Genomic DNA, 27,225 nt, shown 5'->3' on the forward strand with positions numbered 1-27,225 from the left:
ATGGATAGAACCACAGAGCCTAGGGCTTGCTGATCAGAAGGTCGGCGATTCGAATCCTCGCGATGGGGTGAGCTCCCGTTGCTCAGTCCCTGCTCCTGCCAACCTAGCAGTTCGAAAGCATGTCAAAGTGCAAGTAGATAAATAGGTACCGCTCAGGCGGGAAGGTAAACGGCGTTTCCGTGTGCTGCGCTGGTTCGCCAGAAGCGGCTTAGTCATGCTGGCCACATGACCCGGAAGCTGTACGTCGGCTCCCTCGGCCAGTAAAGTGAGATGAGCGCCACAACCCCAGAGTCGGCTACGACTGGACCTAATGGTCAGGGGTCCCTTTACCTTTTAATTCATCTCTTTGCCATGGAAAGAGTGTAGGGCTTTTGACCTAGAGCCATTACGCTTCTCTCCTTCCCTCCTAAAAAAATCCAAATTAGCTAGGGAGGAAAAAGAGGTTTTATCCAATGAGGCTCTCTTGTTAGTGCAAGGATGTGTCTGCTAGTGCAACAAGACTTTCTCTCCCTCTTCTGCATGCTCCCTGCCCCCAAATCACCAGACGGTTGTGGGGGAAAAACCCATAACTGATTTGATAGTGTGGGGAGGATATTCAATTGCACAGGTGGAAGTCCTTGTGATAATGTGATGACTTCATTGGATACAACCCATGAATACTGTAAATTATTAAGTAAATGTATGTAAATGTAATTCACAGGATAATTCTGAGAGCAAAGGATGAGTCATCAGATCTTGAAATTTGGACTGCGGGAAGGCAAACAGCTACGGCATCGCTTAGGTTACCTCAACAATGAACTGATTCACGGTGTTCCTCTCAAAGAACATTCTTCGCTCCCTCTTGTTTTGGCACAAGGATTTCTGGCGAGTGCAAACCCCATCCGCTCCATACAGGACAATGAAGACGTCGGCATCAGTCCCAGCTCCAAAAATATCACTTGTGTAAACAGTGACCTCGTAGGGAACAACTGCACCAGGTGAGGAAGAAGATAAACAGCGGGCAAAATGAGTTGTCGTTGTTAAATGTATGACCCACTCTTCACCAGCATTTTCCAGAATTAAAAACTCTTTTTTTTAATGTTTAATGCATTTTATAGTAATATTTAATTTATTGTTTTATTTATAATTTTACTTGTACATCGCTAGGAAAGCCTTTTTATTGGAAGAAAGAAGAATTACCGGTGATCAAAGAATGGAGGATGAAGTTAATGGACTATGCAGAACTAGATAAATTAACAGGAAGGATTCAAAACCAGCGGGACCAGAAATTCACGGAAGACTGGAGTAAATTTATGGACTATCTGAAAAGTATTTGTGAAGACCAGACGATGTTTGTAGGTTTGCAAGAAGTTTTGTGAGGAGTATTATTGGAAGTATTGCAAAAATGGATATGGGGAAGGATGTTTTGTTAAGAGATGTAAAGGCAATATAAACTTAAGAAATGCATAAGAAGTGGTTAAAACGGTGGATCATCAGAGGTGCTGACGGAAGTCTAAAAAGATTGTATAAGTGATAAGTTTTGTGTTATATTTTATAATTTATATGTTAAAATAATATATATATATATATATATGTGTGTGTGTGTGTGTGTGTGTGTGTGTGTGTGTGGAAAGCCTTTTTATTGTGGTTCATAATTTTTTCAGATTAACGAATGTTTGCATATCAAAATGTGCTTCATCTTTCTGCCGATGTCCGTTTTTAAACCTCCCTCTCCTAACAGTGCAGTCTTCTGCATGTCTTTTTCTATGAAATCATTTTTATTTGATTTCACAAATATAAAATTATAGCAATCCAAATGCTTCTCAATATATATAGATATTACTCTGAATCTCAAGACTCCCCTCCCCACGGGTTCTATTGTCAACATTTACAACTGCATATTATTCTACAATTTGTATTTTATATCAATCCATATTGTCCGTAATATTTCTTACAAGTGAGATTAGAATCTTGCCAATGTTTTCATCTGCTTGCAACGATCTCTTAAATAAATTACAAATTTTCCCCATTCTTTTTCATCCTCTTGGTTCCTGAGTGTAATGGGTTTAGGGGGGTTGCTCGTGAGTAAGTTGCCGCCACTCCTGGCTAGGTTACCTGGTTAACCCTTTCTGACTGAACAGCCTCCAGCATCGTGACTGTCTCAGTCGCTGGCAGAATCCGTCAGTGGGCGTTTCTTAAACCTTTTCCAGCATAAAAGTTGTTTGACGCCAAGTCTCCTCCTACTCTCCCTGCGCGGAAATCTTCTGCGCAGGGAGGGTGTGGGCAGCGGAGTACCCGTACTCTCTCCGCTGGTCTCCGGCGAAGAGTCTTGGAGCTTCCTCACCGATTCCCCCATCTGCCCCCCTCCTCCACTGGTGTTACGCTGATTTCCTTCCCCAGCAGATGGGCTGCCTCTCTCCCTACTGGGACCCTCTCCTGCATCCCTTTGGAGCCTTCCCTCCGCCTCTAGCTCCGATGGCAGTTCCCTGACACTGAGCTTTCCAGTTAGCTTTGCCATTTCTACGTAGTCCACCAGCTTAGCTTGCCATTCCTCCCTGGCAGGGCAGAAATAAAAATTCTTAAAACATATGACATTCCCAATAATAGGTTGGGTTCTGAAAACACACCTCTCATGTCTCAAAGGCCAAAGTGAAGAGGTATATCGTGAAGAAGCCAGACACACCTCTGTAGGGACATAATTCCACAACCTAGGGGATTCCACACAATTAAAAAAAACCTCATTTAAAAACACACCAAATATTCTGGCAAGCAACACTACTCACATGGGACATATGTCCTGGTCTGTAGGGTTGCAGGGAAGAGAACTCTTTCAATGGCTCCATCGTCTTCTGATTTATCCAGCCAACGGCCACAAGGGAACACAAGACACAGCCCCAGGCATGGGGCATCCACTTCTACCCATTCCAAGAACCAACCTTGAGCTTTACCTGCAGAGAAACAGGAGACAGTATTCCAGGTGTGGTCTGATCACACAGTACTATGACGGCCCTTGATCTGTACATTATGTTTCTGTTGATGCAGCCTAGAATGGCATTAGTTTTTTTGGGGGGGGGGGTTATAAGATATTTATTAGGATTTTCAAAATATTACAAAATAGAAAAAGAAAAAAGAAAAGTACAAAATAAAAATAGTTAAAAACAATTCAGTCTTTCAATCACTTATCTTTCATTTGCTTGTTTCCTGGACCTCCTCATACCTCCCTTTTTTGTATTCCAGTTCAGTTTGTTGGTTCAGCAAATCCTTACCCTCTTTATTTGTCCTAATCTTTGGTCATAAAATAGTAACGTTAGATTTTTACCTCTTAACAACCCATTTTTCATATTCCCTTAAAGCATTACAGCTGGAAGCCACTTAATTTCTATCCAACATCATTCTAACATTCATTAATTTTACAATATTTCTGTAGATAGTCTTTGAACTTCTTCCAATCTTCTTCCACTGACTCTTCTCCCTGGTCTCGGATTCTGCCAGTCATTTCTGCCAGTTCCATATACAGTAGTCCATCAACTTCATCTGCCATTCTTCCAGAGTGGGTAGATCTTGTGTCTTCCAATACTTTGCAATGAGTATTCTTGCTGCTGTTGTGGCATACATGAAAAAAGTTCTATCCTTCTTTGGCACCAATTGACCGACTATGCCCAGGAGAAAGGCCTCTGGTTTTTTCAAGAAGGTATATTTAAATACTTTTTTCAATTCATTGTATATCATTTCCCAGAAAGCCTTAATCCTTGGGCACGTCCACCAAAGGTGAAAGAATGTACCTTCAGTTTCTTTACATTTCCAACATTTGTTATTGGGCAAATGATAATTTTTTGCAAGCTTAACTGGGGTCATGTACCACCTGTATATCATTTTCATAATATTCTCTCTTAAGGCATTACATGCCGTAAACTTCATACCTGTGGTCCATAACTGTTCCCAGTCAGCCATCATTATGTTATGTCCAACATCTTGTGCCCATTTAATCATAGCAGATTTCACCATTTCATCCTGAGTATTCCATTTCAACAGCAAGTTATATATCTTTGACAAAATCTTAGTTTTGGGTTCTAACAGTTCTGTTTCTAATTTTGATTTTTCCACCTGGAAACCAATTTTCTTATCCAACTTATATGCCTCCATTATCTGATAATAATGAAGCCAATCTCGCACTTTGTTTTTTAATTTCTCAAAACTCTGCAATTTCAGTCTATCTCCGTCTTGTTCCAAAATTTCCCAATATTTCGGCCATTTGGCCTCCATATTGAGCTTTTTCAGGGCTTTTGCTTCCATCGGTGACAACCACCTTGAAGTTTTATTTTCCAATAAGTCCTTGTATCTTATCCAGACATTAAACAATGCTTTCCTGACAATGTGATTTTTAAATGCTTTATGTGCTTTGACCTTATCATACCACAGATATGCATGCCATCCAAATACATTGTTGAACCCTTCTAGATCCAAAATGTCAGTGTTTTCAAGAAGCAACCATTCTTTCAACCAGCAAAAAGCTGCTGATTCATAGTAAAGTTTAAAGTCTGGCAGGGCAAATCCACCTCGTTCCTTTGCATCTGTTAATATTTTAAATTTTATTCTAGGCTTCTTGCCCTGCCAGACAAATTTAGAAATATCTCTCTGCCACCTCTTGAAACAGTCCATTTTGTCCACAATTTGCAATGTTTGAAACAAAAACAACATTCTAGGCAATACATTCATTTTTACCGCAGCAATACGGCCCAGCATTGAAAGCTTCAAATTTGACCAAATTTCTAAATCTTTTTTCACTTCAGCCCAGCATTTTTCATAGTTGTCTTTAAATAAATTCCCATTTTTTGCTGTCATGTTAATCCCCAAGTATTTAACTTTCTTAACCACTGTTAAACCTGTCTCATTCTGAAACCTCTCTCTCTCCATTGGTGTTAAATTTTTCTCTAAAACCTTGGTCTTTAACTTATTCAACTTAAATCCTGCAACTTGACCAAATTCTTGAATCAGTTCTAAAACTATTTTAGTACTAGATTCTGGCTCCTGTAATGTCAATACTAAGTCATCTGCAAATGCTCTCAATTTGTACTGTTTGGCTCCGACCTGTATACCTTTAACCAACCGGTCCCTTCTAATCATGTTCAGCAGAACCTCCAGGACCGATATAAAAAGCAATGGGGAAATTGGGCAAGCTTGTCTTGTCCCTTTTTCTATCCTAAATTCTTCCGTCACCACATTATTTACAATAAAAAAAATCCTTCCAGTAGCACACGAAAGCTCATACCAAGAACTAACTTAGTTGGTCTTAAAGGTGCTACTGGAAGGATTTTTTTTATTTTGACTATGGCAGACCAACACGGTTACCTATCTGTAACTGAAACATTATTTACAATTAGTTTAGCCTTTTGTTCTGAATAAATTGCACTTATACCGTTTTCAAAACCTTGGCCTACCCCCATCCCCTGTAGGTTCTTCTTCATAAAACTCCAAGATATTGTCAAAAGCTTTCTCCGCGTCTACAAATATCAAAACTGCTTTAGTATTTATGTTCACTTCTAGTTTTTCCAAAATATCAATTATATTCCTCAAATTATCGGACAAGTGTCTTCCCGGGAGAAAGCCCGCTTGGTCTTTATGAATCTCTTCCAGCAATACTTTTTTCAATCTCTTGGCCAAAATGTCAGCAAAAATTTTGTAATCCACATTAAGTAACGATATGGGGCGGTAGTTCTTAAGATGAGTTTTTTCAGTCTCTGTCTTCGGTATAACTGTAATGTACGCCTCTTTCCAAGACTCTGGTGCCCTTTTCCCTTCCAATATTTCGTTGCAGACTTCCTTTAAAGGTTGTAATAACCACTCTTTCAAGGATCTATAATATCTAGAAGTCAGCCCATCCGGTCCTGGAGATTTGCCTAATTGCATATTTTGAATGGCACCGTCTACTTCCTGTTCAGATATTTTATAGTTCAGCATTAACTTACTTTCTTGGGATATTTTCTGTAATCCATTTGTCTTCAGAAATCGGTCTATAGCCATTTCCTTCTGTGGCCCTTGTGTATATAGTTGTTTAAAGTACCTCTGGAAACAATTTCTAATCTCAGTTGGGTTATGTATATTCTTTCCTTCCACTTCTAAATTTGTAATAGTATTTAATTTTTGTCTTTTTTTCATTTGCCAGGCCAGCAATTTCCCACATTTGTTAGCTGATTCAAATGTTTTTTGTCTCATTTGTTTAATTTTCCATTCTATTTCCTGATTCATCATTTCCATATATTGTACTTGATATAACTTTATTTCTCTCAAAATCTCCTGCGACTTTGGTTTTGCTCTCAATTTCTTTTCACTTTCTTTTATTTTCCCCAAAATTTTATCTTTCTTCTCATTTTGACTTCTCTTCCTTATTGCATTCTGTTGTATCAGAAATCCTCTCATGACAGCTTTACTTGCGTCCCAGATTACTCTTTTTTCTACATTAGTATTCATGTTTATTTCAAAATAGTCTCTCAAGGTTTTTTGGGCCTTTTTATAAACTTCTTCATCTCTAAATAGGGTGTCATTCATCCTCCATCTGAAGGAGCCAGTTGATGTTAGTTTCAACTCCATCCTTACCGCATTATGGTCGGAGCAGGTTTTTGGGCAGATTTCCACTTTCTTTATCTTTGGTGCCATTCCTCTAGTTACCCATATTTGGTCAATTCTAGTCCATGTCATCTTAGCTTCAGAAAAGAAGGTTCCCTCTCTTCCCAAGGGGTTCTTTGTTCTCCAAGTGTCCACTAAATCAAAATTGTCTATCATCTCAAAAAATGTTTTCGGTAGTCTACCATCCTTGGTAACTACCTGTCTCTGTGCCTTATCCATGTTTGTAGATACTACTCCATTCATGTCCCCCATCAAAATCAGATTGTAATCCAAATAATCCAATAAAGTCTCATGCAACTTTTTAAAGAATTCAGATTTCCCCTCATTCGGTGCATAAATTCCTACTATCAAAAATTTCTCTCCTTGAATTTGAATTTCAATTGCCAAAAATCTTCCTTGGTCATCTTTAAAAATTAATTTCGGTGATAGTCTCTCCTTTGCATATATCACAACTCCTCTTTTTTTGACTTTGTCAGATGAGATAAACTCCTGTCCCAATCTCTTATTAATCAGTAGTTTCCTGTGTAGCCTTGTTATATGTGTTTCTTGTAGACAAATCAAATCCAATTGTTCCTTTTTTAGTAAATGAAAAACACTTTTTCTCTTTCGAGGAGAGTTCAAACCATTACAATTCCAACTTAACAGTTGCAGAGCCATGATGGGATTACTTCACTTTACCTCCAACTGCGCCAAGTGTCTGTTCTTGTTCTGTCAGTGGTATCTCTTTCTCTGGACCATGCAGTCCAAAAGATAAATTTGCTATGTCTAGTGTTCTTTTTTCCAGTGCTTTTGGCTCTTCTCCGGATTCCACTTCTTTCTGTAGATCTTCTCCGTGATCCTTCAGAAACCTGTCTTTGTCATTGACTGATCTTATTTTTATCTTTCTTCCTTTATATTTAAAGGACAGGCCTTGAGGGAATTCCCACCTAAAGATGATTCTGTTTCTTCTCAGCAGGGCAAGAAGGTTTTTTCTCAGCAGGTTTTTTTGGGGTTTTTTGCTGTTGCATCACACTGTTGACTCATGTGAAGCTTGTGGTCTACAAAGACCCCCAGATCCTTTCCACATGTATGACTGGTAAGACAGGTGTCCCCCTTGCTTCACTTGCCTGTGGTGAAACCTGGGAATTAGGGAAATATTCCTAAGTTTAAAGAGCTCTGTGCCATTAGGAATCATGGCCTCCTGGCAAATTGATGCTTTTGAATTCTGGTGCTGGAGGAGACTCTTTAGAGTCCCATGGACTGCAAGAAGATCAAACCTATCCATTCTTTTTTTTTTTTAATGATATTTATTGAGAAATTTTAAAATTACAAAAAGAAACAAAGAGAAAAAAGAAGGAAAAAACAAGAAAAAGAAAAAAAACAAATAGCAATTAAACAATACAAATCAATAATAGTCAAAATCAAAAAGCAAAAACAAAACACATAGCACATCAAAATCAAAAAGCAAAAATAAACAACAAAGATTTAAAAACAGATCCAATATTCCCAAATCCTTAATTGTCATTACCTTATTTCATCGACCTCCTCACACCTCCCTTTTTTGTATTCTAGTTGTTGATTATCACAGCAAATCCTTTCCATTTTTCATAATATTCTGTCATTAAATTACCTTAATCTACTTTAACCTTATCTTCAAACCTATCCATTCTTAAGGAAATCAGCCCTGAGCGCTCACTGGAAGCACACATCCTGAAGCTGAGACGCCAATATTTTGGCCACCTCATGAGAAGAGAAGACTCCCTGGAAAAGTCCCTGATGTTGGGAAAGGAGAAGGGGACGACAGAGGACAAGATGGTTGGATAGTGTTCTCGAAGCGACCAGCATGAGTTTGACCAAACTGCGGGAGGCAGTGGAAGACAGGAGTGCCTGGCGTGCTCTGGTCCAGGGGGTCACAAAGAGTCGGACACGACTAAACGACTAAACAACACAATGGTGTTAGGAAAACATTCTTTAAGAAACAAATAAAAGTTTCTGGAAGCCTTAAAGAGGGTTCCAGAATTTTCTTTAATGAGTAGCAGTGGCACTCGAGGCTTGATTGGTGTCAGCCGGTGGTGGAAATAAAGGGAGGAAGTTGCAGGCTGAAATTTCCTCATGAGGAAAGCGCACACACACACTGTCAGCATGCACACTGACAACAAGGTTGGAAGTAAGACACTGTGTGCTGCTGATACTGTGAGTGTTGCTGTGTCAGGATTGTTAATTGCTGGACTGAGATTATACCGTGCTGGAGAGATGGAGAAGGGATGTACTGTATTTTTCGCTCCATAAGACGCACTTTCCCCCTCCTATAAAGTAAGGGAAATGTGAGTGTGTCTTATGGAGTGAATGGCGCTGCGCAGATAGGGAGGGCTGTGCAGCGCCCCTTCAGTGAGGCACCTGTCCTGCAAAGCCGGAGGAGGAACAGAAGGGTCTCCTTCTGTTCCTTCTCCAGCTTCGCTTGAAGGGGCGCTGCACAGTTCTCCCTCTCTGCGCAGCGCCTCTCCTTTGCAGGAAAGGTGCTGCGCAGAGAGGGAGAACTGCGCAGCGCCCCTTCAGTGACGTGTCTGTCCTGGCTTCTGCCTTAGCCGCGCACTGCCTCTTCAGACAGTGGGAGCCTTCATCCCACTCCCCGAGAAAGGCTGTGTGCGGCTATCCTATAAGCCAGGACAGCAAGAGGGATCGCTACATAGCGATCCCTCTTGCTGTCCTGGCTTCTGCCTTAGCCCCACGCAGCCTCTTCCGGGCAGGGGGAGCCTTCATCCCGCTGCCCTGAAGAGGCTTGGCGTGGTTATCCCAGAAGCCAGAACAGCTACACGGTATCCCAGAAGCCAGATCCCTCTTGCTGTTCTGGCTTCTGGGATTCAAAATATTTTTTTTCCTTGTTTTCCTCCCCACAAAACTAGGTGCGTCTTATCGTCTGGTGCGTCCTATAGAGCGAAAAATATGGTAAATAACTTTGTAATAGTAACAGAAATGCTTGTGGAACCAGTCAAGCAATAAAGAAGCTCTTGACTGTGAATTTGAGTATGACTCCTGTTCTTGTCCTCTGCCTCCGCGGAAAACTCTGCTAGAAACAGGTAAAAAGTGGTTTTACCAAAGTGCCACCACACAAGCAGAAAAGTACAGCGGAAGTGTGTGGGCGGTAACCTCTAAAATATGCAAATTAGGAAAGGTGATGCACCATCATATTTATGGCTGGAGGAAGCCCCCATGATCATGTAAGCTTGGGACCATCCTAGAAGTTGTCTCAGGGTCAAGTTGACCTGTGTCACCAATTAATTGAGTGATAATTCTCTAGAGCTTGTTTGAACAATTTTGTACATTCAAGCCAACATACCTGTGTTATCGTGGCCAATCTTAATTTTTTTTAGGTCTCCGAGGTCCACACATTCCACCGTGAACACATCAATCTTTCCTCGCTCGAATTTGTTCTTGTTCGTCTTAGAAGCCTTCAGGCCAATCGTCCCTGTTTTGTTTTAATTCACAGAGGGAGGTGGAAAGGAAAGGATTATTATGATTATTTATTGAATTTATATACCGCCCTAAACCCAGAGGTCTCAGGGCAGTTCACAGAAAAGATCAAAATAAAAACAACAATGCAATAACACTCCTCCTTCCCCAAAAGTGCCACATTTTAAAAGGGCACAAAATGCTGGCACCAGTGGTTGATGTATCTGGGCATATGCCAAAGCAGTAGCCACTGGGCATCCTTGTTGAGTCATTGAACCTCTACTCAATATTGATCCGGAGTATATTCCAATGTACAGTTAGCAGAGTAAAAACTTAAATACATTGCAAGATTCCCAAAAAATAGACCAGAGGCCGTTGTTTTTCAACCAGCAGAGCTTTACTGCTTCTGAAGGCAAATGAGTGTAATGGTCACACTTAGCTGGTGACAACCCTTTGTCCTTAGGGATTTGGAAGAGAAGATGGGAAACCCTGTTCCAAATCAACCTTCTTCTCTCCCTCAGGGCCATCTGCCATTAACTGCCCTGTGGGAAAGATCCTGATAACTTGTTATATGCTTTATTGTTTATTTAGTTTATTTTTATCCTGTGAACCACACTGAGATCTTCGGATGATGGGTGGTATATAAATTTTATAAATATAGTAATAGTAATAATAATAATAATAAGTGTTGGTGTGTATGTTTAGATGTATTTGGATGTTACTCGTAAATTTTCTTGGAAGGATTTGTATCCTGAAAGGCAGGATATAATTTGGATGAATAAATGGTTTGGAGGTAAAATCATTCCTCATCCCATTATTTTTACGTCACAAAAGTTTATGCACCACTTGATCAGAAGGAAACCTCTAAGCGGTTTACAAAAATATAAAATCAAACATTAAAATTATCGATTAAAAGAACAGTTAGAACAGCCGAGACAGATGGATGCCAACAAAAGAACAGGTATTTTAAAACATGCAAAAGATAATCAAAACCGACAGTTGCTAAAAAGGAAATAAATGGTATGTCAACATTCTACACGTCTGGACAGACTTGCCTAAACAAAAATGTTTTAAGGAGATGCCAAAAAGAGTACAGTGAAGGCACCTGCCTGATGTCAACACCTGCACCTGATATCTCACCTGCCCCTATTCTGACCAATCGTAGGGCCTCTTGACAGAGGCACTTGTTAAAATACTTGATACAATTATACTACTGCTAGCAAGTACAGTCACTGCAATTAGTAGGTCATTCCCTTTGACTGGGGTCGAAAGATTTTCACATTGATTAAAAAAACAACAACAACCATCCACAGAAATGATGAGAAGAATCATGCTTTAAAATGAAACCTGTGAAAGTGGAATTTGACTGATCTGTCCATCCCTAATTCAGTCAGATCTGGTGCATTTCAGAACATGAACTGCCCTTAATACTGTGTAATGGAACTGCCAGAAGGAATCTCAAGAGACTCCAGGTGAAGACCCAAAGAAGGCCTGGACACACACAACAGCTCAAAAGTTTGTACAGTGGTACCTTGCGTTAAGAACTTAATTCGTCCATTCTTAACCTGAAACCATTCTTACCCTGAAGTACCACTTTAGCTAATGGGGCCTCCCACTGCCACCATGCCACCACCATGCTATTTCTGTTCTCATCCTGAAGCAAAGTTCTTAACCTGAGGTACTATTTCTGGGTTAGCGGAGTCTGTAACCTGAAGCATCTGTAACCACTGTACCACTGTAGTTCATCTATCCATGGCAAGAAAAGAAACTCCAATCTGATTTGGCTGCCCCAGTGAGAAAACAATTTTGCCATGAGACGATGGAAAAGCATTTTCTGGAAGGAGCAGCTAAACCTTTCATGCCAATTCTCTTGAGCCCTGGCAGTGAATTATATGAGTACCCCACCATTTCGCCCTGGGGCTGGGCTTTTTGCTCCCACCTGTATCATCTTTGGTGCCATAAAGGACGATGAAGACATTGGCATCCGTCCCACCACGTTTCTTGTCCCCAGTTTTCACAGTCACGGTAAACGTTGTGGATTGAGCTGTCAAGAAGAAAAATCTCCATTGGCAAGGGCTGACTTCCGAGCTACTGTGAATTTCATGCCCTCTCTTATCCCTTCATACACAGGACTATTCTATGGAGTGAGTTAGCCATTGAATAAAAGTGATCCAAGACCCGCAGTAGAGTCATACTTCTAGGACAGGGACGGCGGACCTTTTTCATCCCGAGGGCCACATTCCCCTCTGTGCAACCTGTTGGAGTCCACATGCCAATAGTGGGCGGGGCAAGAAGCAAAAGTGGGCTAAACATTGCAAGTTTACATTTGTAATTTTTTTAAAAAATTATTCAAACGTTGCCCATCTGACTGGGTTGCCTCAGTCACTCTGGGAGGCTTCCGACAAAATATTAAAAACACAAGAAAACATCAACCATTAAAGATTTGCCTTCAGATGTCTTCATTTGTCCAGTCAGCTAGTTTTTAAGCCCACACAATTCTGTTGTCTATCCAAGGAAGGAAGAAGCGTTCAAGCAGAATTCAAGGACTCATTCTAGCCAAGCAAAAACACTTGAGGAGGATGCAAAGCCTCTCCTCAATTTTGGTCCTCATTTCTCCTCATTCCTCATCCTCAGCCTTTGTGAAGCAGAAGCAATTGTAAAGAGCTGGTGGCAAACCTTTCTGTTCCAGGCCGAGTGTTGCAAGAGACCCAGAATCATCTGTATCCTTCAGCACAAAGGCTTCGTCCACTGGGACCAGCTCTCTGGCAACCTGACCATCGTCTTCTTCCACTGCCAGCCACCTCTGGCATGGGAAATAATAACTGCAAGAACAGCACAGTTTAGCAACCTCCCCTTGGCCACCTCCAGACTGAGATCCTACTCTAAAGGCCTAGGCAATATGTGTTAGAATTCCTGATCTATGATTGCAGTCATGGGATTGTTGTCTTTCACATGACGGTGTATGTTTTGACTCCACAGAGTGGGAAGTGACGGAGACAGGATGTTTGTGTTACTGTGTTCCGTGAAGTGGGACTATTGTCCTTTGTTCTTTTTCTCTTTGCTGTCTGATGCTAGAGAGAGAGGGAACCATGTTGCAGTGCTCCGTGTGTGTTTATATGTAAATAAAGTAGATTAGCCAAAATGCTGAGTTGCAGAGGTCTGTCATGCAAGATGTGCAAACTCTGCGGATTCCTAAGTGTGCCAATGTCTGTTGGCATCGGTCGCTGTGATGTTCAGGCTGAAGAAAGCTAAAGAAGCTCCCGAACGATTGACCAGGAGGGAGGGAACATGCCAGTCGGGCATGTGTCTCTGCCAGGGTCCTACTCAAATGTAGGCTGAACTCCTGACAACATGCTGGCTTCATATCCAGTGCCCTTAAGGGCAGGTGCTCCCCACAACCTTCTATTTTAGCACAAGTTGCCAGAACAAGGGGGGCAGCAAGGGGTCTTTCCTAGTCCACATCTGGGGCCCTACACCTGCAATTTGCCTAGGGGGAAAACCCTCTCATACTCTTCAATTATTTCCCCCCTTATGTAAATTGCAGGCAGGAGTTCAGATTGCCACCCATCGCAGGAGCAAATGGTTAAAGCCATTTTATTCACCTTCATGCTAGGATCCAGATCCGACAATCTGTGATCAATCCACCCTGTTCCCTCTGCACTTAAGAGTAAAGATTTGTAGCTAATTATATATTTTGTTGCACTGTGCAAAATATGAGCAAGCCAGGGCTGAACTGATATTACCCTTGCTGGTACCTTTCCCGGGAAAATCAGAGGCTCACTATGTCAGGTTCCTATTGGAAGACCGGACAAATGCTAGAACATTAGCAGTGGCCAAGTTTTTATCGGTGGTTGCAAGAACCAATGATCCCTATATTCTGAACGAAATGCTTGTTTAACCTGGAGGTAGGCTGTATGAATTGTGTATTGCTTTGTAACGATTTTTTGGGTCTCTGGACCGTAATAAAGGTTGATGATGAATTATGTATTCTCCAGCTTGACCTTAAAGGAGCAGGTCAGTAGGACAGTAGACCAAGAAATTGTAGAATTGTAGAACTGGAAGGGACCACAAGGATCATCAACTCCAACCCCCTGCAATGCAGGAATATTTTGCCCAACGTGGGGCTTCAGTTGTATATAGTTAAACCAAGTTATTTTACTTCCTGCTAGAGCTTCTTTTATTTGTTCTTTGCTCCTCATTTTCTCCACCCATTCCTTTATTTTAAGCATTTTCTTCTCTTTGGCTTCTTTTTCAATTTCCTTTTTTAAAATTTACTGGGAAGTCTTCTATCATCACCGCCAGAGTTAGTGAGAAATTTACTGGTATCAATTTTCCTTTATATATCGCCCATATCTAGTTGATGATTTTAATAAGGGATTTTCAATATTCCTGCCACCATTGCCTATTTAGTTTGATAAAAAATATATATATTCACTAACTTCTCCCTCATTTCCTGTGTACCACTCTCTAACCATTCTAAATCTCATTGTTCTGTTATCCAGTCTATGGTATATCTTAATCGATTTGCTATATAACTTTATGTTGGGGAGACACTGTCCACCTGTTTTCTGGGGTTTACACCATCTTCTTTTATTAATTCTAGGTTTTGTATCCCCATCACAAAATTTATTAGTCATACTTTGCCAACCCTTTATCTCTGTCTCTGATCTCTTCATTGGTAACATTCTAAATAAAAAAAAATATTTTCCTTCCAGTCTTTACCTATGACAGTATTACCTTAAGTATCCAAGAAATCTTTGCTACGCAGCTTTTGTTGTTGTTGATAATCTTAACAACCATTTTAGAATATATACAGTGGTACCTTGGTTCTCGAACAGCCTAGTTGCCGAACAAATTGGCTCCTGAACACCAAGAACCTCGAAGTAAGTTTTTGGACATTTTTTGGAAGTCGAATGTCCAACGCAATTTCTGCTCCTGCAGCCAATCGGAAGCCGAGCCTTAGTTTTCGAACAGTTTCAAGAGTGGAACGAACTTCCGGAATGGATTAAGTTCAAGAACCAAGGTACCACTGTATAACATTAATAAATGCCCTCATATCAAAAGCTCTGGCCAGCAGCTAGCTTTCTTGTATAGCCATTTTGAGAAAGGAGGTAGGCTGGTTTCAAACCCCACACTACCTGATCTGACCTACAGGCATGTATCAGTCTTGAAGATGCTGCTTTATCCAAACCTCCTTTGACCCTGTGTTTTGGGGGAAGGCAAATGGGACCTGCCAAGAGGTTAGATTTTGTATAGGGGCATCACAGAACAAAGGCAACCCAGTCTTGTACTGAAAATCTCTGGGGGAGAGAGTAGACTCTTAAGACCGCAGTCCCATATCCACTTACTTGGTTGTAACTCCCATTGAATTTGTCAAGGCTTGAAGCCTTTCTATTAGGTATTTTAGGCCAAGATATACCGAAAGAAAAGAGGACTTTATGTATGCCACTACAGCAGCGAGAATGCTGATCGCACAAAATTGGAAGACTGGAGAAATACCAACTACAGAACAATGGCAAGAGAAGCTGATGAACTATGCAGAACTGGCAAAAATGACAGACAGAGAAAAAGACAACAGTGACTTTGAAAAGGAATGGGAACCATTTATATTCTACTTGCGGAAACAAAGAAAGTCTATAGACTTGATGGCAGGATTTAAATAAACGTTAGTATTAGAAAATGTGTCAAAGATAGAGAAATAATATGGTGTATTCATTGTTATTTTTTATGTTTTTAGGTTTGATGTTATTGTATAAATATGTCATTAGTAGCTTTTTCTTTTAAGAGGCAGCAAAGTGGGTGAAAGGAGAAACAAACCAGAAGTTGGGGGAAGCCTTGGAGGGGAGGGAGGAAGGAATGCATAGTAAATGTTATGAATATGAGATGTGTAATGAATGAAAAAGAAAAATGAATAAATTTTTTAAAAAATTCGTCAAGGCTTGGTATAAATGTTTAGAGCTACACTGTAAAACACCCAAGGGTACCACTACCCACGCAAAGGAGGACCCCATTGTTGAAATTCCCCTTTAGGTTGTTCTGTGTAGTGTTTATCCTAACAACAACTCCATGCCTAGTTTTACTTATGCAATCCTTGGGCATTTTAGTTACCATATTTTTCGCTCTATAAGACGCACCAGACCACAAGACGCACCTAGTTATTGGAGGAGGAAAACAAGAAAAAAATATTCTGAATCCCAGAAGCCAGAACAGCAAGAGGGATCGCTGCGCAGTGAAAGCAGCGATCCCTCTTGCTGTTCTGGCTTCTGGGATAGATGCACAGCCTCCATTCTCTCCATAAGACGCACACACATTTCCCCTTACTTTTTAGGAGGGAAAAAGTGAATCTTATAGAGCAAAAAATACGGTATATATACAACTGGAGTTGCAAATTGATTCCAATTGCCCTGTGAATTGGTCAGGACCCAGAATGTTGCCTTAGCTGAGGGACAGTCATCGATCTGCTCACGTGATGTCCTCGTTGGTGTCAATGACCTCGATCCTCTCCAGGAACCAAGCGGGATTGCTTCCGGTGTTATCGTGGCGGATGCGAACCTTCTTGAGCTCTCCCAGATCAATGGCTGGAACAGTGAATACGTCCACCTGCAAAGCAGCAAGAGAGAGAGAGCCCCCTGCAGTTCTGTATGCCCCCAAAGGGATTTGTGCCTTGAGAACTGGGTGTTTCCCCATCTCAAATGTGCTTCATAGGCAAGCCCTATGCATATCTACCTAGAAGCAAGTTCCATTGGCATCAACAGGGCTTGCTCCCAGGTACATAGGTACATAGGTATAGGACTGCAGCCTTGCAGAGCAATCCTATAGTCTTATGGGAAAGACGGGAGGACCTGTTGATGGCATTTTACCATTGCACTGTGGAGAGTGTATTAACTTATGGTCTCTGTGTGTGGTTTGGGAGCTGCGCGGCCAGGGAAAAAACAATGCTATCCACGGTTGTAAAGACTGCAGGGAGAATAACTGGGTGCACTCTTCCCACCTTAGGTCAAATCTATGCTGCCAGGTGCCATAAGAAAGTGGCAGAGATAGCGCAGGATAGTGCACACCCCGGAAATGATCTCTTCCAGCTTCTGCCTTCTGGAAGAAGGTATAGGGTTATAAAGGCCAGGACTAGCCGCCTGAGAAACAGTTTCTACGCAAATGCAATTCTGGTTCTAAACGCAGCATAAGGGGTCTCTATAGTATAGTGTATTTTAAAATGGGGTTTCAGAGTTTTTAGGGGTTTCTGAATGTTTTATGTAGTTTTATGTAGTTTTGTAGTAGTTTTATGTAGTTTTCAATTTCATTGTTCTGCATGGAACAATGACAATAAAGATATTGTATATCGTATCATATATTGTATTATCAAGCTCAGAGGTAGAGCGTCTGCTTTGAACGCAGGAAGTCTGAGGGTCTACCCTCTCCAAAAAGGATTGAAACTTGTTATGTACTGAGTTAAATAGGATCCAAAATGCAGCAGTCTGATTGGTCTTAGAACAATAGGATTCAGAATGCAGCAGTCTGATTGGTCCTAGAACGATGCAGCAGTATGATTGGTCCGCAGGAGCCACCCAATCCAGCTCCAGGTGGAAGTGAATCTGCAACCTGATTGGCCTACAGGAGATTCCCGGAATTAGCCAATCACGTGCTGCCCATTGTGTAAAGAATGTATATAAAGCAGATATTATGGGGGAACTTTCATTCCTCACTACTATGAGCTGAATAAAGAGCATGAAATCCACTCTCGACTCCGAGTATATTTCAAAACTCTAAAGAGGTGCTGCTATTCAGTATAGATAATACTGAGACAAATGGACCACTGGTCTCATTTGATATAAGGCTGCACTGTCCAACCGGTCGACAGGTAGATTGCCAGGGTGCTCCAGGTCAATTGCGGTAGTTAAAGAAGTGATCTGCTCCGCCCTCATTGCTATGTCCCATCACCACCATTGGTGCAGCTTTAAAAGGTGGTGTTCCCTGCGCCGGCGGCAGAGTGTGCAGGATTTGAGACCAGGGCGATCAGAAATTCCAGAAAGACTAGAGTAAATTTATTGTATATTTAAATGATAACTGTAAAAAATTAAAGACACTAGCAGTACTGAAGTAAATCCTACAATGTAGATAAGTTGTAAAGAGTTAGAATGCACGATTGGATTTGATATGGGATACCCGGGTGGCGCTCTGGGTTAAACCACAGAGCCTAGGACTTGCCGATCAGAAGGATGGCGGTTCGTAACAATCACTCCCTAGGCCAACCCCAACCTCTCTCACCACCAAAGGAACACAAGTGAACAACACAAGCAACGCTGACACCAAACTCTACATACATTAAACATAATAGAAACACCGCCACCCGACCCCACCCCATCCATCTCCCCTCTCTCCACCCCCCTTTCTTTTTTCCTTTTTTTCTTCTCCCCCTAATGGCTCAACAAATGAAACGGATTTGTAAAAATGTTACATGGGGGGGGGGGGGGGAAATACGAGGCATTACACTTACTTCTGTAAAACAAGAAAATCCTTAATAAAAAAGAAGAAGAAGAAGGATGGCGGTTCGAATCCCCGCAACGGGGTGAGCTCCCGTTGCTCAGTCCCTGCTCCTGCCAACCTAGCAGTTCAAAAGCATGCCAGTGCAAGTAGATAAATAGGTACCGCTCCGGCGGGAAGGTAAATGGCATTTCTGTGCGCTGCTCCGGTTCGCCAGAAGCGGCTTAGTCATGCTGGCCACATGACCCAGAAGCTGTACACCGGCTCCCTTGGCCAATAAAGAGAGATGAGCGCCGCAACCCCAGAGTCTGTCAAGACTGAACCTAATGGTCAGGGGTCCCTTTACCTTTACCTTTACCAGCTGAAGGGAAGAAGGGAAGTTGCAGCCTTATAAAACCTTTTTTCCTTTTCTTTTTTTACAAACCTCTCAGTTTAAGGCAGGTTCACATCTGCAGTCAAACTGTTGCCCCCAACTCTGTTTGTCTAATGGTCTATTGCAGATAAACTGAATGCAATGTTACATGCAGCGTCCCGCACCGCCCGGTACATTTATCATGCATGATTTTAAAAAATACAAATAGCAGCTGATGGAGGGAGCTGATAATTATCAGGGTTGCAGGAGGAAGGGATTGAGGAGCTTAACTCATTTCTTTCCTGCTGAGACCCTTAGGGAGGGAAACTGCTCCCTGAAAGCTGCTATTTGTAAGGGGAAGAAAGTTCTCATTGGGAACAAATCTGTAGAAGCTGTAAATCTGAAATATTACTCCAGGTCTGTTGTTTGGTGATGAGCTGCGATGGAGGAGAGCAGAATGTCATGTTTGTCTCTTGGCTCTTTTTGGAGCGCCGGATTAGCCGGGTGCGTGGCCCGCATCTAGGCACCCAGTTCTCTGGTTCTTACCTGGTTCTTCTCAAATTTGTTGAGGTGATCTGAGCGCTTCAGGTGCCTCTCTCCGGTGTCTCCTCTTTCACCATAGATGCTCAGGTAAACGTTAGCATCCGTTCCGGCGCCCCACACACCTCCAGTGATGACATTGACTTCATACAAGTTTGCTGGGGGAAGGAAGCCATAAATCTGTATTCAGATTCTGAGAGGACTCATTGTTTTCCCTTCTGTAAACATGTTTTGCTTAGGCTTAGCCTCTGTTATTCGCTGAAGGGTTCTGGTGAGTCAATAATAATAATATTAATAATAATAATAATAATAATAATAATAATATATTATGTATACCCTGCCCATCTGGCTGGGTTTCCCCAGCCACTCTGGGCGGCTCCCAACCGAATAGTAAAAACACAATACAGCATTAAACATTAAAAACTTCCCTAAACAGGGAATTCCTCCAGGAGGAAGTTCAGGACTCTTCTCATCATAGGGTACCCACACTTACCAAGTATTGTGTTTGTTTTAGTAGGGTACGAGAGCTGGGGGGGGGGGCAAATTCACATCTGACAACCAATGTGGCCCTTTGGTCTCAGGTGTCAGGAAAGTGGCCCCCCAGAGCGCAGGGGAAGAGTGAGACTCAGAAATCGAACTAAGTGAATGAGGGACTGACTCTGCAGATGAGAGCTGGCTAACAGAGTTGAGAAAGGACAGTTCGACCCACCTTCCTGAGGAAGACTCTGTTAGTTAGAAGAGGAAGAGTTGGAAGGCAGCCAGAGCACTGCTACGCAACCAGCAGATAAGCAGAGGTCTGAAACTGTCAAATGACAATGGGGAGGGTGAAGGCCAGCCTCTCAGTCCCCGTTCTAGGAGACTGGATAAGATCAGATGGCAACAGAAGGGCAAGAGGGGAAAGACAGGAGTTTGGCGTCCTTCCTGCTGTGGGAAGGGCGAAAATTCAGACTGACCAACTATCGTCAATGCGAGCAGGCGAGAAGCAGTGCTCTGGAGGTGTCTTTTTGTAAATAAACATACATAAAACTACCAGAGAGTCATTACTTCTTATCAGGACTTGCTTGCCTTCCAGAGATCATTACACCAGATAGTACAGGGGTGCACAAGTCTCAAACGCCCAGGATACAAATTTTCATGGCCCTCCAGTAGCTATTGTGGCTCATTTACCAGAAGTAATGTATTTAGGGTTAACTCTGGAAGTGTCTACTTGATTGTATCTATGGAAGATGGAGTAAGCTTGTTTTCTCCTGCTCTGGAGGGTAGGACTCAAACCAATGGCTTCAAGTTACAAGAAAGGAGATTCCAGCTCAACACCAGAAAGTGTATATACTTGAATCTGACCAAAATAAGCCTCCTAGAGCTAAATATACATCAAGGTAGCATACAATGTCCTCCTCCTCCTTTTTAAATCCCCACAACGACCCTTTGAAGTACTGAGAGGTGGGGACAGGCCCAAGGTCACCCAGTGAGCTTAGGTGCCCAGTGCTGATTTGGTCTCCCAGGTCCTAGACCAACACCCTAACCACTACACCACGCTGCCCTTGTCCAAGTCTCCTCCCCAATCACCTTGCCCAAGTCTCCCTCCCCAGGCTGCTTTTGCATTGCAGAGGAAAAGATAGGGGGAATCAGCAGTGCTATTTCCTGAACTGGAAGGAGGTCTGACTAAAGTCCCTTCAAACTATTAGAAAGTTGGAGAACCCTGGACTCGTGTCTGCATGGATCTCCACTCATTGGCCACCCTGCTCACACAAGGGCCATACCTGCTAAAGCTGGATACAAGGAAATGCACTAGGAATCATGCACACTAACAAAGAAAACTGCCTTATACTGCATCTAGCTCAGAATTGTTGGTACTGACATGTAGCAGCTCTCCAGCATCTTTCAGTTATGGATCTTTTCCATCCCTGCAACTGAGCTATGACCCTTCGATCCCAGTTTACCTTCCAGTGACCCTTTACAGTTTACCTTCAATTTCCTCTCCATCCTCTGGTATTAGTTCCACCACCAGCTCCTTGTCCTCTTCATCCCTGGCCAGCCATCGGTGGGCTTCAAACTGATAAACCTCCATAATATCTATCTCCTGAGGCTCCTCCTCTTCCTCCGCTTCTTCGGGAGACTTCTTCTTCTTCTTCTTCTTCTTTTTCTTTTCCTCCCTTGTCGGCATCTTCTTAACCGTGACAGTTTCCAAGAACCAGCCGTCCCCAATGCCACTCCCGTCGTGGCCAATTCGGATCTTGTAGACTTTGCCAACGTCCGCAGCTTCTACCTTTAAGATGGTTAGTAAAATAAACCCTGAGTGTTTCGACAGCATTTTAAGGTGTTGAAAGCGTTTTGTACATGCTCTCTGTCATCCTTACAGCAACCCTGTTAGACAGGCATGGCCAAACTCCAGATGTTTTGGGACTACAATTCCCATCATCCCTGACCACTGGTCCTGTTAGCTAGGGATGATGGGAGTTGTAGTCCCAAAACATCTGGAGGGCCAAGTTTGGCCATCCCTGCTGTTAGATATTATGATCTCTATATTTCAGATTGATGGACAGAAGGATGTTTTCTAAATTGTACTAATTTTGTTAAAGACAAGACTACCGAGCATAAATAACAAAAGTACAGGAGGAATAAAATATAAAACAGATGATAGGCAGTGCTTGCAAAGACAGTTTTTTGAAGAGGGTTTCTTTTCTTTTCTTTATATTTTAATAGCTTTTATTTAATGATTTTGCAGTTTATGCAACAAAACAAAAGAACACACAACAAGAAATTATAATCTTTAACTAACCCACAGGCAAGTCATAGATATGTAAATCTTTTTTTTAAAATGACCGAATTGTTGGTTTAACAACATATAGAATGAAATAATGAATGGTCAAGAAGCCCAATGTAGAAGTTGGGAGAAGAGGTAGGGTCCTGGGGAGAGTTACAAATATTTCCAAATTAAATCATAATGAACTGGGGTGGGGTTTCTGAAGACCCCTGTGGGCAAAAAAGATAATAGAATCATAGATTTGGAAGGGGTTCCCAGGGTCATCTAGTCCAACCCACTGCAATACAGGAGTCACAACCGGAGAATAATTGTGACATCAGATGACTGACAGGCAGGTGGCTCCACCAACCTGTCCAATGTGGGCTGCTAGAGGTCAGGAAGGTAATTTCTGGGTCTGTTGCCCAGATCCAGTTCCACACCTCTGCCACAAGCAGCCCAACAGCAGCCCAAGAAAGCCCAACAGAGACTCCATCTCCTCAGATTATTGTGGAAGAATGATGTCAATCAACATTTGATGATCTCCTTCTACCGGTCAACAATAGAAAGTGTCCTTTCATACTGCATCACGGTGTGGTACGCTGGTTTGACATCATCTGATAGGACGTGCCTACAGAGGGTCGTGAATATAGCACAAGATATTATGGGCTGTCCCAGGAATCCGCTGGATGAAATAGCGGAAGAACGTTGCCTCAGGAGAGTGAGGAAAATTCTCAGGGATGATTCACACCCTGGCCAGCACTTTCTTGATCTCCTGCCCTCAGGCAGAAGATAAAGAAGCATGATTAGTCGCACCAACAGGGTAAAGAACAGCTTCTATCCGTGGGCTGATAGGCTGCTGAATGAAAAGATAACAACAGGGCAACTGACTTTTGGGTTTGGTGTGTGTGTGTCAGTAAACAAGGGGAATTAAGACTAAGAGAGCTGAGTGGGGGGTGCTCGTGTAATCTCACAGTATACAAGTTGTGCAAGTGACAATAAAGTATTTCAATTTCAATTTCTGACCAGGAGAGAATCTCATTCACAGCTCTCAGGGCTGAGAGCTAAAGGTTCATTTTTTCTGTTTCTCTGTGATCATGTCCACAAGGCACATTTTGAACTTCATAACACATTGTGCAGGCGTGACCTCGGAGAAGCTAAAACTGAAGAAGGCTCGTCAAACATCAAGCCTGGCAAAAAGATGCAATATCTAGATCCACCACACTTTTGCTGGTGGAGAGGGAAAGCACTCACCCCAGAGAAATCTAGTTAAAGCCCCTTCTGTGGCTCAGCCCTACCTTGAAGGTTTCTGTCGCTCCTCTCTCGTAGTTGTTTGACCGGTTTCTCAGAATCAGGACCTCTGTTTTGCCCAGCTCACCATAAATCTGCATGAAGACGTTGGCATTGGTACCTGCATTCCTCACGTCGCCAGTCACTACACACACCTCGTAATTTATCACTATGTTTGAAGCAGACGGGGAGGAGAGGTTATTGCGGAAATTAAAGCTGTTCTCTCTTCCCCCCCCCAATAGATTTTAGAGGATGAAATTAGATAATACGGAACCTTAAAATGCAATTGTATGTAATTTGGAATACAGTCGTACCTTGGTTTTCAAACAGCTTAGTTCTCGAACGTTTTGGATCCCGAACACAGCACACCCGGAAGTGAGTGTTCCGGTCTGCAAACTATTTTTGGAAGCCGAATGTCCGACGGGGCTTCTGCAGCTTCTGATTGGCTGCAGGAGCTTCCTGCCACCAATCAGAAGCTGTGCTTTGGTTTTCGAATGTTTTGGGAGTTGAACGGATTCCATTCGACTTCCAAGGTGAAACTGTATAAACATAGACATTGGGTGAGCTGGAAGTCACTAGCTTTGTTGAATTTGATGATAACTGTTGAGTAACAAATGTACCGTATTTTTCGCTCTATAAGACACACCAGACCACAAGACGCACCTAGTTTTTGGAGGAGGAAAACAAGAAAAAAAATATTCTGAATCTCAGAAGCCAGAACAGCAAGAGGGATCACTGCGCAGTGAAAGCAGCAATCCCTCTTGCTGTTCTGGCTTCTGGGATAGCTGCGCATCCTGCATTCGCTCCATAAGACGCACACACATTTCCCCTTACTTTTTAGAAGGGAAAAAGTGAGTCTTATAGAGCAAAAAATACGGTAATTTTCAATATGGAAAAGAGTAAAATATTCTTACGGAGGGGGGAAATGATTTACTATGGAAGAAGTACTTTCTTGTATCTGCCCTAAATCTTCCAACTTCGCAGAGGACAACCCTCCCTTTCTTTCACTCCCAGAAAATGCTATCAATCATAATCACTAGAAAGGTGCCACCAGTCCTTACGTTTCTCAATTGGGACGATTTCGCTGGGGTAGACTTCAATCTCTACCTTTCCATCGGCTTCGGTTTTGTCCAGCCAACGGTTGCAAGGGAAGTTGTACTGCTTGCCGTGGACAGGAATTGAAATCTCAACACTGCCAAGGTGCCAGCCAGCCCGGAGTCCTACATTGTCGTGCCCGATGGAAATCCGCTTGATCTTTGAGAGGCAGGACGGAAAGAGTTTGAGTGCGTCATGGAATGCCTATTGCTCTAGCTTTGCTCAGTTCTCAACTACCTCAGTTGTCTTTGCTCTCTGTCTCAAAGGGGACTTCTGGATTCTGCTCAGCGCTATAGCAGGCAGGCAGATACAACGTCTAGATTTGATGAGTTGTACCCAACTAAGTTCCATACAAAGTAGACCCATTGAAATTACTGGAGCTAGGTTAGGCATGCCCATTGATTTTAATGGTTCTGCTCTGAGTATGACTAATATTGGACACACACACAAAAACCCCAGGAGATCAGTTGTTGTTGTTGTTGTTGTTGTTGTTGTTGTTACATTGGTACCTCTGGATGCAAACAGGATCCGTTCCGGAGCCCCGTTCACATCCAGAAGCGAATGCAACCCACGTCTGCGCCTCTGCGCATGCGCAGGTTGCGATTCGCCGCTTCCGCGCATGTGTGTGATGTCATTTTTAGCGTCTGCACATGCGCGAGCGGTGAAACCCGGAAGTAACGCGTTCCATTATTTTCGGGATGGTGCGGAGCGTAACCTGAAAATGCTCAATCTGAAGCATATTCAACCCGAGGTACAACTGTATTATTATTATTATTATTATTATTATTATTATTATTATTATTATCATCATCATCATCATTATGATCCCAGCTAAATGATCTGAGCCTGCGCAACACCGACAGCACATCATATTAAGACTCCTACAGACTGCAGAGGTAGTGAGGAGCCCTATGCACAAGAAGGTGGTGTAAAGCAAGCCAATGTAAGTTAAGCTAGTGTAAAATTGCACCAGATTTAAAGCCCCTTCAGCAGCGGGGCTGCTGCTCCAACTAAGCATGGCAGAGAGAAAGCAAGTCATAGAATCGTAAATTGTAGAGTTGAAAGGGACCACAAGGGACATCTAGTCCACCCCCTGCAAATGCAGGAATCTTTTGCTCCATGTGGGGCTCAAACCCACGGCCCAAGTTTAAGAGTCTCATGCTCTACTGATTGAGATATCCTCCTAAAACAGCATTTTATGCTGGGGTGCTGGGTCACATCATAGAACTGAATGGGCTTAGGGTCCACTCTAAGTTCACCCATTTTGGTCATCTTTCTTCCATGACCTTTGGGGGGATTTACCCTGGCTTTGGCTCAGCCAGCTGAGGCTGAGCTGAGCTGACCAGCGCTGAGCTGAGCAAGATGGAGCTATATTTGGCCAAGCTGGAATGGGGAACTTAATGCCAGCTGAACCTGGCTGAGACAGGAATCAACTGGCTGAGCCAGTGATCTGCTACATCCTAAGATGCTTATCCCAGTGGATCTTTCCATAGGCTTGCCCCCTAAAAAGGTAAAGGGACCCCTGACCATTAGGTCCAGTCGTGGCCAACTCTGGGGTTGCGGTGCTCATCTCGCCTTATTAGCCGAGGGAGCCGGCGTACAGCTTCCGGGTCATGTGGCCAGCATGACTAAGTTGCTTCTGGCGAACCAGAGCAGCGCACGGAAACACCGTTTGCCTTCCCACCGGAGTGGTACCTATTTATCTACTTGCACTTTCAAACTGCTAGGTTGGCAGGAGCAGGGACCGAGCAATGGGAGCTCACCCTGTCACGGGGATTTGAACTGCCGATCTTCTGATTGGCAAGTCCTAGGCTCTGTGGTTTAACCCACAGCGCCACCCGCGTCCTGTTTGCCCCCTAAGTGGGTTCAAAACACCATGCTCCAATTTTTCCTCTTCCCCTGCCTCGACCCACAGTTTTCCTCAACATGGAGTCCGATAACAAGCTCTGGAGTCCATGCGTGCTATTTCTGATGTTGTCTTTGAGTCTAAAAAAGCTATTGCTTAACTGTGGGTTTCAGTTTAGAAAGCATGTGATGCCATAAAGTATGATAAACTGCTAGGCAACCACACTCCATTTTTAAAGCCATTGTGACCTTAACAATTAAACCAGTCCTTTCTGTGACACAAAGCCGTGTTTGCAGTTTGTTCTTACCTCCCCAATGTCCATTGTGTCAAGAGTGAAGATATCGATCCGTCCTCGTTCAAAGTAGTCCTCTAAGTCATTATCAGACACCAAAAGTGTCTCCTTTTTCGTGTCTGCTTTTTCACCGTAGAGCTTGATCAAAACCTTTGAATCTGAGCTGGCTCCAGGGACGTCCCCTGTTTTTATGCTGATGTGGTAACCGATATCTACAGAAATATTAGCATGTGCTAGGTATGAGACCTGACAACATAGGGCAAAAACTCATCCCTCACCACTGGTGATCGAAAAAGAACAGGAAAAGAAAGAAGAGAAGCTAGGAATTCATGTATGATACTTCAGACTCTTTCAGAACCAACTGAAATGGTCAGTGTCATCCATTCCAATTCTTGATGGAGGAAAGATAAAGAGACATTCAAAGGACTTGACCAGAAACAATGAGAAGACACAACGAGTTAAAAGAAAGCTTGAGAAGACACAACGAGTTAAAAGAAAGCTTTCCATCTACCCCTGTCCCAATGAAGTAAAAACTGAACAGCCAGACATGAAATCCATTT

General features: G+C 42.7%; 1 protein-coding gene across 5 annotated transcripts in view; it reads right to left on the bottom strand.

Moving 5' to 3' along the window:
• The window catches only part of LOXHD1 (lipoxygenase homology PLAT domains 1), a 187,559-nt gene that overhangs the window by 65,969 nt on the left and 94,365 nt on the right, over window positions 1–27,225 (bottom strand). For all 5 annotated transcript variants that reach the window (XR_013977591.1, XM_080973371.1, XM_080973373.1 and 2 more), the window contains exons 16-26: window positions 26,681–26,877; window positions 24,494–24,686; window positions 23,441–23,601; window positions 21,368–21,668; window positions 19,409–19,560; window positions 16,499–16,632; window positions 12,709–12,854; window positions 11,972–12,076; window positions 9,920–10,048; window positions 2,763–2,927; window positions 787–968 (exon numbers count right to left, since the gene is read on the bottom strand). Coding sequence is in view for 4 of the 5 variants with exons in the window: in XM_080973371.1 (XP_080829497.1) it covers window positions 787–968; window positions 2,763–2,927; window positions 9,920–10,048; window positions 11,972–12,076; window positions 12,709–12,854; window positions 16,499–16,632; window positions 19,409–19,560; window positions 21,368–21,668; window positions 23,441–23,601; window positions 24,494–24,686; window positions 26,681–26,877 (1,865 nt within the window). In the remaining variant the exon portion in view is untranslated. The remainder of the gene's footprint in view (window positions 1–786; window positions 969–2,762; window positions 2,928–9,919; window positions 10,049–11,971; window positions 12,077–12,708; window positions 12,855–16,498; window positions 16,633–19,408; window positions 19,561–21,367; window positions 21,669–23,440; window positions 23,602–24,493; window positions 24,687–26,680; window positions 26,878–27,225) is intronic.

Source organism: Podarcis pityusensis (genome assembly GCF_964106645.2).
Source record: "Podarcis pityusensis genome assembly, chromosome: 11".
In the NCBI taxonomy this organism is placed as follows: Eukaryota; Metazoa; Chordata; class Lepidosauria; order Squamata; family Lacertidae; genus Podarcis; species Podarcis pityusensis.